General features: G+C 42.0%; 1 protein-coding gene across 3 annotated transcripts; it reads right to left on the bottom strand.

The window, feature by feature from the left end:
* Positions 1-7,277: 7,277 nt before the first annotated feature.
* RNF6 (ring finger protein 6) lies at positions 7,278-16,309 on the bottom strand. Of its 3 annotated transcripts, none has more exons than XM_050333244.1 (4): positions 16,207-16,309; positions 12,290-12,502; positions 11,677-11,784; positions 7,278-10,100 (listed from the first exon to the last, which is right to left on the bottom strand). In XM_050333244.1, exons 2-4 carry the CDS (start codon positions 12,480-12,482, stop codon positions 8,383-8,385), a joined length of 2,019 nt encoding a protein of 672 aa, XP_050189201.1. In that variant the 5' UTR covers positions 12,483-12,502; positions 16,207-16,309; the 3' UTR covers positions 7,278-8,382. The 3 variants fall into 3 exon arrangements, with proteins under 3 accessions (XP_050189201.1, XP_050189202.1, XP_050189200.1); XM_050333245.1 differs by lacking the exon at positions 16,207-16,309 and adding an exon at positions 16,091-16,194; XM_050333243.1 differs by lacking the exon at positions 16,207-16,309 and adding an exon at positions 13,809-16,071.
* Positions 16,310-17,026: the final 717 nt, after the last annotated feature.

Genomic DNA, 17,026 nt, shown 5'->3' on the forward strand with positions numbered 1-17,026 from the left:
GTATATGTTTCATTTTTTGCACTTCAGGCAATTTACATTGCACTACAGATAAATTTAGTGGTGGGATAAACACCTTCTGGACTAAGTGTGAATGCCAAGGAGCAACTTGTACTGAGCTGGTATCTGGTGAACCTGTTCCAGGTTTGGCTCAAAGTAGTCAAAGTTCAGTATAAGTCCAGGGGAAAAAAGGAAATAGGAGAGATTTTGCCTTGAGATACCTTGTGCATCCGAAAGATGGGCTAACCCCACTCCTGCTGTAAACATGAGCAGGCTGAGGGAAGTCTGCAGGATGCTGTACTTGCCTGTTGTTGATGGTTTCAGTGTGCAGGCTGAAATCATATTAGCTGCACAGCATCTCAGGAGAGCTAATTATATTTTTAATTTTCAAGACTGATCTCTGAGAGCTGCATTGTCAATACGGTCATGTCTTTTGTTCTGAATGCTGCTCTGATCAAAGCTGGGGATGCACAGCTCCGCAATTAAAAACACAGTATACGACTGGATAACAAGAGCCCTGAGCCTACTGCCATTTGCCCCCTCTCTCCCTTGAAATCCTGCAGACTGCACTGATGTGTATGGTCAGTGCATTCAAAATGAGAGTCAAGCCTCAAAGCCTCTTCAGGACCTGATAAATCCTCCAATCCTCAATCAACTTAGTGGTTCTTTTCAGGGGTGTATACTGAAAGACTCCTTAAATTTTGATGGGATGAGGAGACTGGCAAGAGTACTTACTAGCATTTGTGAAATGATAATCCAGGAATTTTCTGGACTGTTTGTCGGAAGATCCCATGTAGTTTTTCCTGATCTGGTGGTCTAGGGCAAACAGTTACCATTACATTGACCATGTTGGTCTGTCCACCATTCATGACCTGTAGGCTCTCAGCTGGCTCCTCATCCACCCTGACACTGAACTCATGCATTCTGCTGTTCTCACACACAAAGGACAGCTTTTCCCCATCACTGTCCTGGGCTGTCCTTCCTAAAGAGCCTGTATCCATCCAGTGCAGCACTCCAGTTGTGTGAGCTATCCCACCAGATCTCTGTGATCCTGGTGAGATCATAGTCTTGTAACTGCACACAAATGTCTGATTCCCCCCTGCTTGTTCCCCAGGCTGTCTGCACTGGTCCACAGGCACTTGAGATGCTGATTTCCTAGAGAAAGTAAGACATCTGCCCCCACCATACTGGCCTATATTTGTGTGAACACACCAGGAATGACCCTGCTTCAACTTTCTTCTGTTAATAGATTTCTCTTGCCCACACTGCCCTGCACACTCTGGTTATCAACTTGTTCCACCATTTCCTCACTTGGTTGCAGGATGTCCTGTCCTGCATCATTCCTAGTTGGCCTGGTGGAATTGGTTTCCTCACCAGCTTGGCTGGGCTCTGATCAGTCACTTGGTAGTTACTACATGACTGCACAGAGTTACTTCAGTGGGAGCTTGACATGGGGAAATGGCATCTGCTTTTAAAAGCAGAATAGTTATTTCCCATCAAGGCAAAAGCATGAAGTGGTAGGACACAACTTGCTATAATTTAATGTTTCCTTTTATATTTCCGAATTTGCTAACTGTTGTGTCAATAACTGCAGAGAACTGTCGTCTCTCACACATGCCTCTGGATCCTTTCTTTATGTACTGATATATTCACTTTTCTCATTAACCAACAGTCTTTTATAACTAGAACTAGGCTGTGCACCTCTGCTTGGCTGTACAAATTCAGCTCTATTTATCCCAGATCTAAGCCAGACCTTATTGTCATATTTAAATAAACATAATTTAACCAGGTCTGGGGCTTAACAAGACACTTGATGCCAAAATCAGCCTGATAACCTATCCTGCACATTCCAATCGAACTATCATATTTCATCCATTTTCCATTTGGCTATTGTTTTTAGATGAAAAGGCCACGCTCATGATTTAGCTGTATATCAGATGACAACCCCTCTAGGTGACTAATTCCCTCCTTGTATTTCTAAAGATCTAAAAACATGAATAGAATGACCCCTTGACACTGAGTCAAACCAAGAGAGGTTATGCAACCTATCTTGATGATGTTTCTGCATAAGTCATAACTTCTTGCATTATTTTGTTGAATTCATATTAGAATGTCTGACAAACCTTTTGGGCCACAGCACTGTGAACATGTGTTGTGTATCTTGGTTTTCTCCGTTCTCTGCTCCTGCTTTTCTTGTTTATGGTGCAGTATAAAGCAAACATCACTATTATGGTACAAATATGCCACAGACCCATTGAAACACAGGATAATGTCCTTGTATTAGTTTTGGAGGTATTCTGGGACATTTGGTGCTCAATAAACCCTGAAAGTTAGACTGAAAACCAGGAAGAGTGATGCCCCTATTATCCCAGATCTCTCTCCCTTTCTAGTCATGGTTCACATGAACTTTTCAGTAGTGCCACAGGAAAGTACTTTGTGGAAATAGTCTGTTCCTAAGATGAAGGAATGAAAATGGTTACAGGTGTATAAAAAGACATAATGAATATGGAAGGGAAGCAAAAGGAAGTTGGAAAGAGTCTAAAGAACAGAATGAAATTAAAACACTTCTGCTCAGTTTGCAGTTATTTGGCAACACAGGAATCCATTTCTATGTCATATATTATTAAAGAAGATACTATTAGAGAGACATACAGGGCCATAATACCAGCTAGAAAGTTGCTGATAGCATAATACATGCAAAAATGGAAAAACCTATTAACTCAGCCTAGTATTTCTTTATATCTTTGCCAGCGCCCTGTCCAAGGCAGCTCTCTAGGTCACTTTTCACATTAAGGCTTTCTAGAGGCTCTGGGTTAGTGCTACCAGTTGAACTGAGTTAAATATTTCATTTAAAATAAACTGTTATTTTTAAAACTTCTGCCCACATTCTGCTATTTACTTCCCTAAAAATAAGTCACTTTTCTCAATGTTACCAACATGTCACTTCTTCCAGAGCAACAGCCAGCCTAATGCCAGTACCAATAGCTGTGCACCCTGGAGCAGGAGCTGACCAGGATATTTCCTTTAGCTGGAGGATATCATGCTGTTCATCTGTAAGATTTCCTTATTTTTAGCTTTCTTTCATAATTTATGTAAGCTATACTCTATTAAATACCTGCATACAAGACAGCCAGATGGAGAAATAAATGCTTGTTTAATTAAAAAAAAAAAAAAAGACAGATGAGAAGTAAAATTTTGAAGGTCAAAGCAGGTATTTCTCTCACAAAAGTACTAATGAACAACTAACTGCCACAAAAAAATCAACATCCGTGAAGTAACTCACAAAGAAGATACATTTGTTAAAGACAGCAATTCAGAAGCATAGAGAAAAGACTCCAAGGCATATAATAAAAGGTAAGGAAAGATTTCCTAGCAGGTCAGTAAGTGAACCTGAGTTACTTGGTGCTATGAGAAGCCAAATTTGCAGGGGAAGAGAAGCACTAAAAAGCTGACTTCAGGTGCCATAGACAACCTTCATTCTCCCATATCCCAGTTTTGTCATACTCAACTTCCCAAGTTACTTTGGAAAGGGTTAGAAAAACATGATAATGGGAGATTTTAGAACAAGCCGAGAATTTCACTAGGAGAAAACTTCAAACTGGGAGGTATAAGTGAAGTAAATGTAAAATATCCATGAGAAAACGTAGATTATGCTGAAATTTCAAGAGGAAGGAACACAGTGGATTATTGGATCATTTGCATCTTAATGAGAGAGAAAATGAAGATTTACAAGGGAAAGGAAGAGAAAAAAAGAACATATACCTGTGGCATTCCAGAATTTGAACACTAGGCTTCAGTATTTCTTTTTGTGGAAAAGGAATAAATAAAACTCAGCTACAAATATTGAAATCTCTGAACGTCAATAGCATGTCGAGAGCCAAAATTTTCAAAAGTCTATCTTGGATAGTACAGGAAATGCTGATCTTTATTCTAAGTAACAAATAGGAATCAAAAATTTATGTATTTAATCAATTTTCCAGATATTTGTACCTTTAACACATTTGTTTACAGAAGCACTTTAAAAACAAACCTACCCTGAAATGTTAACTGTTTAAACTTGATTGACCGATATTGCAAAAATGAAGTTACTAATAGCTAAGTGAGTGATCTCAACGTTATTCCTACACACTTGCTTTAGTGCCTGACTGCAGGTTATTCCAGGGATAAACTACAACACAAACTCCATCTTGCTCTTGATGATGAATGTGATGCACAAATACGTGATGATGAATGCTGATGCCTTTCTAATTTTATTTCTATTTTTCTGGGTAGACCAAGTGTCTTATCATTGCGCTAATTTACTTACCAGAGATTTTCTTTTAATGACAAGTAGTAACCTAACAAAGCTGCCCTGCGAAGGAGGATACAGATAAAGGCTATGGCACCTTTACTGGGCATACATGAAGAGTAAGCAACTATTAACTTCTCTCCTCAGCCCTTTTATACAAAGAAGAGTAAAACACATTATTAGCTCACCTAATCATATGCAATTCAGGGACAACTAAGAGAATTTAATAATTAACAAACAAGCGTCATTCTGTCAGTGCTTTACTTAGATTTCAAGTTATTCCCAACAATATCAGCTTAAGGATAATTAACGTATTTATTTTCTGAAATTCTTCATATATTTATTTACCCCTAGTCCCTTTTTATTAAAAAGGTCACACAAATCTGCTGATTAAGTATCTAGAAATAAACAGTTAAACCTCAATTTAGAAGATGTTGCTACTGAAATACCTGTGCTATGTGACATACTCGTAAGTGATCAGAAAAAAGAAATCGGTGATCAAATCCTCAAGTGCTACAGAATTACTGGGATATTAAATGCTAGGACAAATCCCAGGAGGAAAGGTGGCCAGGATGATGAAAGGACAGAGGAAATTTGATTTGCGCAACATACAAAATAAACCGAGAGAAAAGGAAATATGCAAAGCACACACACACAGAGAAGTACACACACACACAAAAGCATGCGATAGATAGTCCATTCTAAATCAGCAACTGACATTCACAACAGTGATTGTGAAATCTTCTGCATGACTTGTTAAGGTATCAGCTCAGTGCTGAGCAGCAAACAAAAGTAAATTCAGAATAATAGGAATTATTTGGAAGGTCACAAAAGGGAAAAAAAAGTTGTTATATCACAATATAATACCTAGTGCATCCATGTTTTGAATTCTGCATGAGCACCATTCCTCCCATTTCAAAAAAGCAACAAGACTAGTTATATAAGAATAGTTCCGATATAATAATAATAATAATAATAATAATAATGGCCAGTCTTCACGAGCGAAGATCCGGGGAAGGTCTTTCCACCTTCCAGCCTGCGCATTGGATTTTTTTAGGTGAGACACAGTGTGCGCGGAACTGAGCCCACCCTTTAATCCTAAGGTTCATCTGCCGGGGCCAAGCGAGCTTGGACGGTGGCAGCGAGGTCCTTAGGACGTAGGTGGGTTGCCTTTAAGGGCTTACGAGCCCCACCTGCCCGGGAGTGGCCCTGACCGGGAATCGAACCCGGGTCTCCGCGGTGACAGCGCGGTGACAGCGCGGCGCCTTTACCCCCTAGACCACCAGGGGCTCCAGTTCCGATATAAAAAGAGGTTAAATAGGACACCTCAGTTATTAAAAAAAAGTAAAGAAAGAACGGAAGAGTATGGGCTAAGTCACTAGCAAGTGACTTGGAGAGGTGAACGGAGAGGTGTTATGATGACATTGCTTCCTAAAGTACAAGGGAGTGTAAGATACTAAAAAGCTTAAAGTATAAAACAAGTACTTCTCACAAAAGCCAAACTGTAACTCTGCAGTGGACAGCTGCAGAGATCAAAAGTGCAGATGGGTTGGAGGAGAGCTACGAAATGCATGCAGAATAAACTAACAAAGCTCTGAAACACAGGTATGACTGTAGGAACATGAAACCCCCACGTCATAGGGAAGGCAAAGGAGCATTTGTGGGGTTGTGGTGGTATAGAACTGAAGCTGTATCACCAGGAAAGCAGGTAAAAGAAGGTAATACCAAACTGAATCACTAAGATTTAATTGGTCCCATCAAAACAATTTACCAGGAAAGTGGAGGAACATATTATATGCTCCTCCAAGGGAGGGGAAAATACCTGACAACCAACTCAAATGGGGTGGGACAAGAATATAGTATGGGAGTCTTCATATTTCTTCTCCCATAGCCTACAGTTTCTAGAGAAAGCTCTCACTTTCAGATGTTTCCCCTCCAACAGGTTAAACGTACCCTGCCGTAGAGGATCTTGTCTTGAACCATGTATGCAATTGTGCTTGCAATTACACAGCAAAATCCTCCCTGAGTGAAAGAAGGCACAGGAAATCCCCCTTTATCTCTAGAGCATTAGTGAAGCAGTTGTAAGGATTAAAATTAAAATTGACCTTGAAGGACCCGACCAGCAAGGCAACGGTGAGCCAAAAGCAGGCTTCTACAAAAGTGTCCCTCGAATCAGGCAGCATTCAAAAATATAAAGGAAAGCCATAAGGAAGCAGTAAAAGGCATCCATATCTTTATATACTGTCAACATCTGGAGCTAATAGAAGTAACAAAAAAGAAGTAAAAAAATAACCTAGCTCTGATAATCCCATTTACATCTCCTCACTCTATACTGCAGCTAAGGCAGTCACACTCAAGGAAGGGTCAACAGTGTTTGCAGTAATTAACAGCCCAAATCACATCAGAAGAGATCTTAATCGAATCCTTAAACTTATCTAAATCTCAAAAGAGAGTTTCTTAGAACTACTCGTGAATAAAACCAAAACCCTCTCTGGAACTTATAACACAAGTTTTTCATTTGCCAAACCAAAGTAGACATCCAATAGCTCAACACAGGATTTTACAGCCACCCTTCAAGGATGTCATGAGCAGATGCTTTAACTGAAGCATCTGACACAGAAACACATTTGTCAAGGCCACCATCTGCAGAAGTCAGTAGGACTTGTTCACTTTTAGTATTCTTCTTACCATTCAGAATACACAAACACCCACACCAGAATACTGCACGGTTCTGCCTTTCTCTAGTGATCAAGATGCACATTGCTCAGAAGAAGCTTTGTAACATTCAGCTTCTTCCAGAAACCCCAGGAGTGCTTTGCGCTAGGTTTTTTATGCACCGTAACAGCTAACAGGCATTCTGGAAACACAGGAACAGAGCTGAGGAATACCAAGGAAAGAATAAAGTGAAAACAGACTTAATGTCAAGAATAAGAAATCATCTTAGCAATCTATATGATCTTACCAATCTACAGTAATTCACACAAAGCCTCTATTATTTACTTCACAACTTTATTTCAGCAGAAGTTATTGGTATAAAATTTAGTATCTAATTATACAGGTACAGGGGACTTTTGGGAAAGCTTATTTTGTACTCTTTAGTGTCTTTTGCCATTTAGTCCTCAGGCATGTTTCAAGAGGACAAATATTACATGTGTACCTTTAATTTCTGTACAAAAGCACTTCAAGTCTTTGTTTTGTTCTTCTGAGTACAATACTCAAAACATGCATATTGTAGACAATATAATAGTCAAGGAAATATTGTCCCTCTTTAAACTAAGGCAGTTAAAACCCCAAGAATAACAATTCAGTAATTTAGAAGAGTAGAAAGGCTTCCTCGGTGCTCATTTACTCTTTGAGCAAATAAATAAGACACGGCCTCTTGGAATTACCAGATTTGACTGCTGTCATTATTGAAAAGACAGATTGTCAAGGACAGCATTTAAATATGTACATTTCATAATGCCCCTAACCCATCAACTTTTGAATGTCAGCATTAAGAACTGTGTAAACCTACATGCAGAAATTGCAATAGAATTTTTTTTTAATAGAACCAAATTGGCAAGTTTTTGGAAAGGATATTTCAACGTTAAAAAAAAAAGGTCTAATAAAATAAGCACTTCAAGTAACTTAAATATCTTTAGCAAACATGTCCAGCAAGAAACTTCCTGTAAATGAAATTGTTCTTAGAACAAAAAGCTAACAAATGGCTATTTAGCCACTAATTTTTCAACACAGTGGTGGGTCTGTGTGAAACAATTTGTAATCTAAATAAAGTGAGTTCATTACAATGTTAAAAAACATACATTAAGCAGGACTGATTAACTATTGCATTTCTGTATTTACAAAAGTGCTTAGCATAACAAAATTACCTAAAAAAATATAAACTTTACCAATATCATTTGGTTCTATGTGTATCCCTAGACCTGCATTTGGAAAAAATAGTATTTACATTGCTAGATTTAGACAAGTTTCCTACAATTTTTAAAGAAATTTAACAAAACTCCCCCCACAAATGGACCCCTTTGAAGGTCAATTCATCTGGCTCATTAGAAATAAAGCAGAAGCAAATTCTTGAGAACTGAGCAGTACAAATGATTCTAGCCATTGTCTGTGGCATTAGACCCCAAAACAGGCTGCCGACAAATTGGGCAAGTAGAATTTTCAGAAAGCCAGCGATCAATACAATGAATATGAAACTCATGCATACAAGGTAACTGCCTTAGTTTATTCCCTGTTGCATATTCATTAATGCAAACACTACACGTTTTACTTCTTTCGCTTTCAGCGTGAATATCCCCATAGTTCCGAGTAGCAAGATTGTCAATCTGCTCTTTGGTTAAACCTCTTAAACGATCATCATCATCATCTTCATTCAGCAAGAAGAAGTGGGCAAGTCGAAGTATGGGCAGTGTTCCATTTTCCACTAAGTTGTTCACATCTTGAGACTGTCCGTTATCTTGGTTCTCATTACGGCGCCCATAGCGTTGACTATCATTCCTCCGTCCATTTCTTTCCCTGCTGCCTTCTGCTGCGCGTCCATTTCTAGATGAAACCTCACTTGGATCACCACTGTTTGCTGAAGTTGAGTTATTCTGTGCATCTAATAAGGGATGGCCACCTCTCTGCACTTCTGAGTTGGATTCAGTTTCCATTAAAGAGCTCAGTTCTCCAAAGCCTGTCATAATTTGTCTGAGGATCGATCGAAGAGCCACTGATGAAGGTTCGCCAAGCCCAGCTTCCGAAATACGACGGAGAGGTACCCGTATAGTGCTGACATAGGTTCGAATACCCGCACGTTCTGATCGCGATATCGTATGCCGAAATCCCCCACTGTCACTCTCGAAGGTGACCGTGTTTTCTGACATTCCTACTCTAGAACGAGTTCTACTGGCAATACTGTCCCGGTCTCTGTTTTCTCCAGGACGAATTCTTCTCACCTGGAGATCTAGTGTAATTGTTGGATGCCTTCTGACAGCAGCTACTGGTCTACTAGATTCCTCCTCTTCCAAAGTTATTCCCAAGGATGGAGCTACACTGGGAAGTTGAGGAGCCTGAGTGTTGCCTCTTGCTTGCTCTTCAGCAGGCTGTGGAGAAGCCTGAGCTATTTGTCTTCTACTTCTGTTGACCTGCTGTGCATTTCTATCCTGCCTCTGACCACGTTCCTCAGAGCGAACAGCATCACCTTGCCTTTGCAACGGAGAGCGGCTTCGACTACTTAAGGTAGACCTCAGCCGCAGAATTTCTAGTCTTTGGTTTGTATTCATCTGAACATTTGTTCTCGCTCTACCTCTTCTGACTCTTGTAGAATTAAGTCTTCCCAGCATTTCTCTTCTTTCACCAGCAGCTGCAGAATTAGTACGTGTAGTATTATTTGTTTGGGAAAGGCCTGTCAACTCCCTTGTTCTACTCCTGAGCCTCCCCGAGACTGCATGAGAGGCTACCTCAGACCTTAGTGCCATGGCATGTCCTAAAAACCTGGTCCTTGCAGCTTCATTGCTTGCCTCCCTCGCAGCCATGCTCCGTGTTCGTGGGGTTGCTGAACCGGCAACTAGTTGACGTCTTCTTTCCAAATACAGTCTGGTAGCATCTATATCGACATACTCCTCACCAGCAGTTTCAAAACTGTTATGATCGTGATTTATATTGATTTCAAGACTAAAACGAAACTCCCCACTGTTTGGATTTGTTCGACTCACGGCTCTCCAGGTTTGGTTCCCACTCTGTCCACTGCGAGTGGCATTTCCTGTGCGACGAAATGTATTAAGCCATTCGAACAAAGAGTCACCATTTGAGTTTTCTCCAAGGACATCAGAATCTGAGAGAAACAAAGAATTGCAAAAATTTGCATGACTGCATGCTCAGCATACTCTGATGCATTCTAAATCCTCTATGCTTGCTAGACACTGACTTCAGAAATTATACAGTAGCAGGACATTCTCTTGCTATGTCTAAGATATGAAAATATGCTGTATGTAAAAACACCAGCAAGACTCACCAGTTCAACCTAGAATTTTTGTTGCACCAGCAGACACACAAATGAATATGCCCAGATGGCCTCTTTTGAGCAAGTGTTCATATTCAGGTGGTCTAAAGTTAGTGGTATTTGTCCAGTATCTGTTTCTTCCTTAAATTATCAATTTGGGGCTATCCTAGTCAGCTCATTTTGATTCAGCAAGAAAAAGCATAACAGATTTTCTCTCCTTTTGGAAAACATTTTTAAAAGTTGTTTTCCCTAATCAGTGGAATCAATGATCACAGAATCACAAAGGTTGGAAGGGACCTCTGGAGATCACCTAGTCCAACTGTCCTGCCAAGGCAGGGTCACTTAGTATGGCAAACATGGGCACTGAAGAAACGAGGCTGCACACATAGCATGATTCAGTTTTGAGATTCTCCACAGAATTCTCTCTATTCTCTCTGCATTCCCCTTTTATTAGTGTTCTTTCGGGAAACAGCACCTGGTGTTGTCATTCAGTTAACTAGAATTCCCAGGACTTTTTGCAAACTCAGTGTTTTGATTCACACACTCCTGCTCAGCTCCAAGTCTGAAACACTCCATTTTGATTCTAACTAACTGAATGCAAGTGCTGCTGGCTTAACTTGTTCGCACAACTTAGAGCAGGTGACACAAGAATGCATCCAGGTGGGATGCATGGTTTCAACAGACTTTTGTCCTCTTGTGCAAATATACTGTTTCCCTACTACAGTATCCACCAGTTCCCTTTTCAAATCTCCTCCAACTCCAAGCCCAACTGGTTAGTGCTAACTATGTGTATAAAGCAGGCCAATGCTCACAATGACAGTAAAGGTTTTCCCTTGAAGGGATCAAATTACATTCCCCCCTACTCCATCATCTCCCTAAGTCCATGAAACCTGCAAGAACTTTGGTATCTTAATTTCTGAGCTGCCAGTTCCTCTCCTAAATCTGATTAGAACTGGACAAATGATTAAGCCAATATTACTGGGGAACTGAAGATAGATAATACACATAATGTCAACAAGCCTCACTTGAACGAAAGAAATGGAAATAAAACAACAAAAATGGCAAAACAGTGGAGAGGTTAACTGTTCTCCAATTCACTTATTTTCCAACTGCTCTAATACATGGTAAAAACCTCTAAGAATTGAAGAATTAATTTTTTGTGCTATTACATTTACTAACAAAGGAAAATAGGAGCAAATAATTTGTGGTCAACATAAATCAGTTTTCATCGAGTGCTTCAAGTTTGTTTTCATATTATTAGAAAAATCTCAAGATCTTACTTTTTAACAATCCAGAGAGGTGCAATGGAATAAAACAAGACTTGAGATAAGTCTCAAATATCTGTACAGAACACCATTTATGCATCATGTACCATGTGTATCTATATATATGAATGAAGAATGTTTACCTCCAACAGCTCTACCTTCACCTTCTCTGTTATCCAGATCAGACTGTGATGCCAGACGCTCCTTAGCCCCCTCCAAGCGTTGCTGCAACTCTTCTGCTGTTATTTCCCCTGAAATAATTTACATTTTGATACTGCTGTTAGATAAGACTCAGTAACTGCTTCAACATAGCCATGGAGAAGTAACCTTTTCTAGGCTGAATGAAAATTTTCAGAAGGCAGATAAAACTGTTGAAACCAGAAAGAAAAGAGCACCAGTGAAAGATTATAATGCAGGTACACACACAGCAGAGGAAGTAGGTCCTGGGTGGAAGATGAGTATGTCAAGAATATGCTGGCTTCCAGTAACAACTTAGAGGCCCCCAAAATCGCCACATATCAACAGATATACTTTAATGTACCAAAAGTTAATTATTTGGGTTTGGATATTACCTGTATACAAAGATGCTGCATTTGAAAGTGTTATACTTTTGTTCCATATGGAGGTTTTTTCCTTTACACAAAGCCACAGAAGTCAGGCTACTTGAGCCATGCTACCACATCTGGTGCCTGACAGCAGGAGTGTTACTTCACGATACATGTTTTCTACTGAAGGTGGAAGGTATCCACATCTTACCAGGAGTGCCAAGCAGGTTGCTGTCTCTCATCAACCTGTAATCTTCTTCGTTGAGTTCATTAATGAACTGGTAATAAGCCTCCTCCCTACCGAGGCGCTCCAGCTGTCGTTGTCTCTCATCTTCACCACGACTGCGCTCTCGTGAAGATGCCTGCTCATTGCCATTTCCTGCTCGGTGTCGAGAGCGATCCATAACAGTAATGCTGAGCTGTCCTGAACAAAACCAGAACATCAGACTGCACAGTAGTTACAGCAAGAATTTACCTAATTTACAGTAAAGAGTTTCCTCTTTTCATTGCAAATGAAATTAGTTTATTAATAGCTAAAGATGATTAAGGTGAACCAAGTTCCATGTCATTTGTCAAGTCAACAGAGAACTTTATTATGCAAATGTTTTACTTGTAGTTTGCTCAAAAATAGCTTCAAGCTCCCTTTCCTCACTGAAAGGAACTATTGATTGGTACAGCAACTTTAAATAAAAAAAATATTGGTAAGGATATTTTGGAAAGTTAAAGAAATAACATAAGATCTACGTCCCTTCTTCCAAGTAAAATACAACAGTAGCAGTGTGCAGCATTTTAAAAGATGAAATATAATTGAAAATACAGTTCTCTAATTACCAGACTGCAATTACCCATTGTAGACTTCTGACAACCACAAATAAGGTCAGACTACATATTTCCGTAGGGATTTCCAAGGGGTATTTCCATCGGTAACACCCCTCACATAGCACAAAGCCTACGGATTTATTTGTGGTGGAATGACTCTTTTAACATCCTTACATCATTTGTATATTTTTCTTGCACTTTCTAATCCAAGGATTAGCTACCAAAGGAATACCCATCTCCAGAAAACAGGTGTAAAAGGAAAAGGGCTGTACTTTATGCACAGTTCCTCATCACTTTCCAAACACTGAGCCAGTGGGACCACACTGTTAGATGGTATGAATAATCTTCCATTTCGGTGCCATTACCACCTCTCTCTGATATGGCCCAGAGTTGAGTCCTATCAGCATCTCAGACTACTCCCCAGTTTTTCTGTTTTCTGAAGAAAACCTGCTCTTCAACACTCAATTTGAAAGAAGAAGAAGCACCCTTTCAATGCAGCTCGTTTAACAAAAAGCATCTATAACACCTGCTGAAGCAGACACCTGACAAAAGAGATCACTTCTCTAAACAGATCATCAGGCCGAAAAATCCCAACCACAGGGCACCATTCTGCTTGCATGTGGTTAAATACCTTTTGGTTGGGTTTTTTTGTCAATTCACACACATATGAGAGTCACTTCAAATTTAAATTACTAGGCAAACACAGACATAGCATTCTCAGCACACTTCTGATCAGTAATTAGCCTTCACAGGACAGGTGATGAGACAACAAACAAACACACAAAACGAACTGACTATTAGAAACACATTCAGTTAAGAGCAAATCTTTATCAATGCTGCAAACAGATACAAAAAAAACTGCAGAAAATGTATTTGCCAACAGCAGAAGATGGCATACATTTGTTTCTTACGTTCTTTGTGAAATCCATTCTGATGTATCCTTGGTGTCATTATTTTCCAGCCCATCTTACTTCCCCATGCCAGCCCCTGCCCCAGGTAACTGCACTTCTATACACCTCTTCCCAATCAGTCTTTCCACTCATCTTCCTCCTGTGTCTAACAATGCATATTGATGCATTTAAAAATTCCCTCCCAGCTCTTTAACTCACTCAGATTTATTTATTTTTTTTTTAAAGTAGAGCATCTCCTTTTCATGACACTTTCCATTCCCATAATATTTTGGTGGGAGGAGGTGTGTGTGTAAAATCACTGTTGCCCTCTTGGCTCAGCCTCACAATCTGTAGTTAACCGCTGACTTCCATTTCCCACAAAAGCTATGCTCAAATCAGGTCACTTCTCAAATAACACTTCTAAATACAGATTTCTCAGCCAGCTCTTCCTCTTACTACCCCAGGTTCTTCAAAACAAAAGCAATTCCCACCCAAGCGTCATCTCCTCCCCCCCATTAGCACTATCATTACCTTGACGACACACATCATCTGACTATTGTAACGCCTAATCCATACCGCACTAAATAATGAAGTGCCTCTGTCCTAGATGACTTACAACTTGACGAAGTTGAAGCAGGGAGGGGTAAGAGGACAGAAGAAGTTCATTTAGTTTCACGTCAGATTGCTATTTAGATGAAAGCTTTAAAACAACTAACATGTCAATAATGACCATACTAAGTCAAGCGATTTCCTGGGTACATCAGTGTATTGCTGCACAGAAAAAAATTATATATATACATGTGTTCTGAGGATGACAAGTCCATCATATGTAGTCCCCCTCAAACTAAATTTAAAGTGTTTTTCAAAAGAGACGTTCTTTACTTTCCACAGAAAATCTGGAAATCTCTTTGATTTTGTGGGTGGTAGCAAAAAAAATTACTCTTTTGTTGACAACTGTATGGTAGGATGATTAATCACACTCTTTCAATGACTCACTTAGAAACAGTTAAGAAGTGTGAAGTGCTTGGTCGTCCCATCTGTTTAACATAACTGCACGGATGACAACTACTATCCTTATTTATCAAAAGCCATCAAAACTAAGTACTTTGGCACTTAAAATGCTTTAGTTGTGAAAGTTGAAGGGTATTATCTGCATCAAAAATGAGGTACTTTGTCACTAAAATATTTCAGAGTATTGAAAAGTTGAAGGGTATTAACTAAACTGAAATCAAAACACACTTGTGACTCAGGATTACTCTTCCTTTGCAGAGACAGGACCCACATGCCAACAGTATACATTTTCTAGAATTTTCAACCTAAGATTTAGTCCTTTAGTTAATTCATGGTTACTCTGGCCCATTCTCGGAAGTTTACAATTATTTTTATGTATGTAATATATACCCGTTTCCATGAACTACTACTCCCCCCGTTTAATTAGGTACTCATCTTCTGAAAGACTACCACCTGATTGCAAGGCGACTGACTACGGAGTTTAGATGAGAAAACCTTCCCTCTGGCTCCAGAGGGCTGTTTAAGCATTTCTGTCACACTGCAGACTCCAGGCAGGATGATCTCACCGACTTAGGGAATCAAAAAAAAAAAAAAAAGAAAAAACAACAAACCAAACAAAACATAAAAATAAAAACCAACCAAACCCAGAAAACCCCACGCATAGAGCCTGGGGAAGGAGAGGAGGGAGAGGAGATAAACGGAGAGTCAGAAAGCAATGAAGAAACAGCCCGCGGGACACCCAGCGCGACCCAAGCCCGGTGCCTCGGACTGCCCGCCCGCCCGGTCCCCCTCCCTACGCCGGCAGCAGGGCCTGCAGAGGCCAGCGCGCCAGACCCGTGGTGTGCGGCCCCCTGCGCAGGGCAAGTGCCCGGCCGTGCCCTCGGTAGGGCCGGGGCTCTGCGGGTCTCTGCAGGCTCCGGACACCCCGACCCGGCCCGGCCCGGCCGCCCCCGCCCGTCGCCGGAGGGTGGGGCGGAGAGAACGGTGACTGACAGGGCTCCCGCCCAATCACCGGGCCGGCCCGCGGCCGCCGGCCAATGGCGGCAGGGCTCAGCAGCGCGTGCCCTCCCGCCCCACTGCCCCCGGGGCTCCCGGCCGGGCCCGGCACGGACCGACCCCAACCCGGCCGCACCGCCACCCTCCGGCAACGCCCGCGGCTCCGCCTGCCCCGCCTGCGGCGGGCCGCGTCACCCGCTGCGCTAAACCGGGGAAGCGCCCATGCCTGCCGCCCGCCCCGGCTCGGGGGAGCCTGCCGAGAGCGCAGCCTGGGAGACCCGAAAGCCCGTCCCTGCCTGCTGCCGCTGGCGGCGTTGACCGGCTCAACCCCGCTACGGGCTCGGCTCGGCTCCGCTCCCTCGCCTCGCCTCCCGGCAGCGGCAGGAGCCGCCTCCGCCGGGACGATACCGACCCTCGAGTGGACCGGCGGAGCGCGCTCCAGCCCCGATTGCGCTCCGGGTAGCGACTCCAGTCCCAATCACGGTCCGGGCGACTCCCGGCGCCGCCGGCGCAGGTTCCGGGCACGGGAGGGGACGGCCCCTGCCGCGAGCCCCGCCCCCAGGCGCACGCGCGCCTGGCACTTGACAGTCACTCCCGGGAGGAGCGGGACTGAGGATGATCCCGGTTCCCGGGCCTGCTGCTGGTGGAAAGTGCACGCCTCTGCGTTCTCCGTGACTCTGCCTCTCCTTCCTTCCTTTCTGTTTACCTTCCTTTTCGCTAAAACTTTCACAAAAATTGATTGCTTGGTCCCGTCACAGAGGCTGCTTCGTCTCAAGCCGCGATTTTAGCAATTTCGATTTGCGGAGCTTTAGACAGAAGTTTTTTCCACACGGGATGCCGAATCTTTCACTAATATTGCATCTGCTAATCGTGGACACATTGACGGCATCCACAAACTTGCTCCTCCGAGCTGCGTCTGCAGATTTCCACAACACGTGGTGGAAGCTGCCAGGCTGTGACAGCGGAGCGTGTTTCACATCTTCCACAAACTCTGTGAATCAGCAAAATGAGAGGATTTTGCCAGAAGGGTGCTTTAACTGTGCAAAAGAACCTCATCCCTAGAACATCCAGCTGCTCATGCCGCAGTTCAAACTTGCAGAAAGAAACAGGGTTGGGGTATTTGCTGTGCAACTGGTCTGGATACAAAGGAAAACTCTCAGTAACGAATGAGATGCTGGGAAGGGCTCAGAGCCGCTCTCCAGGAAGATACTTTTCACTACACACCCAAGATT

Source organism: Myiozetetes cayanensis, unplaced genomic scaffold, assembly GCF_022539395.1.
Source record: "Myiozetetes cayanensis isolate MyiCay16 unplaced genomic scaffold, myiCay2020 scf5-8, whole genome shotgun sequence".
Taxonomy (NCBI): Eukaryota; Metazoa; Chordata; class Aves; order Passeriformes; family Tyrannidae; genus Myiozetetes; species Myiozetetes cayanensis.

Coding starts and splice junctions, on each gene's coding strand:
- RNF6 (XM_050333243.1), bottom strand. CDS start 13,863: ATGGGCTGGAAAATAATGACACCAAGGATACATCAGAATGGATTTCAC. Junction 12,503..13,808: donor GAATGGATTTCACAAAGAAC/GTAAGAAACAAA, acceptor GGTTTTGTTCAG/GACAGCTCAGCATTACTGTT. Junction 10,101..11,676: donor TGAAGGTAGAGCTGTTGGAG/GTAAACATTCTT, acceptor TGTTTCTCTCAG/ATTCTGATGTCCTTGGAGAA.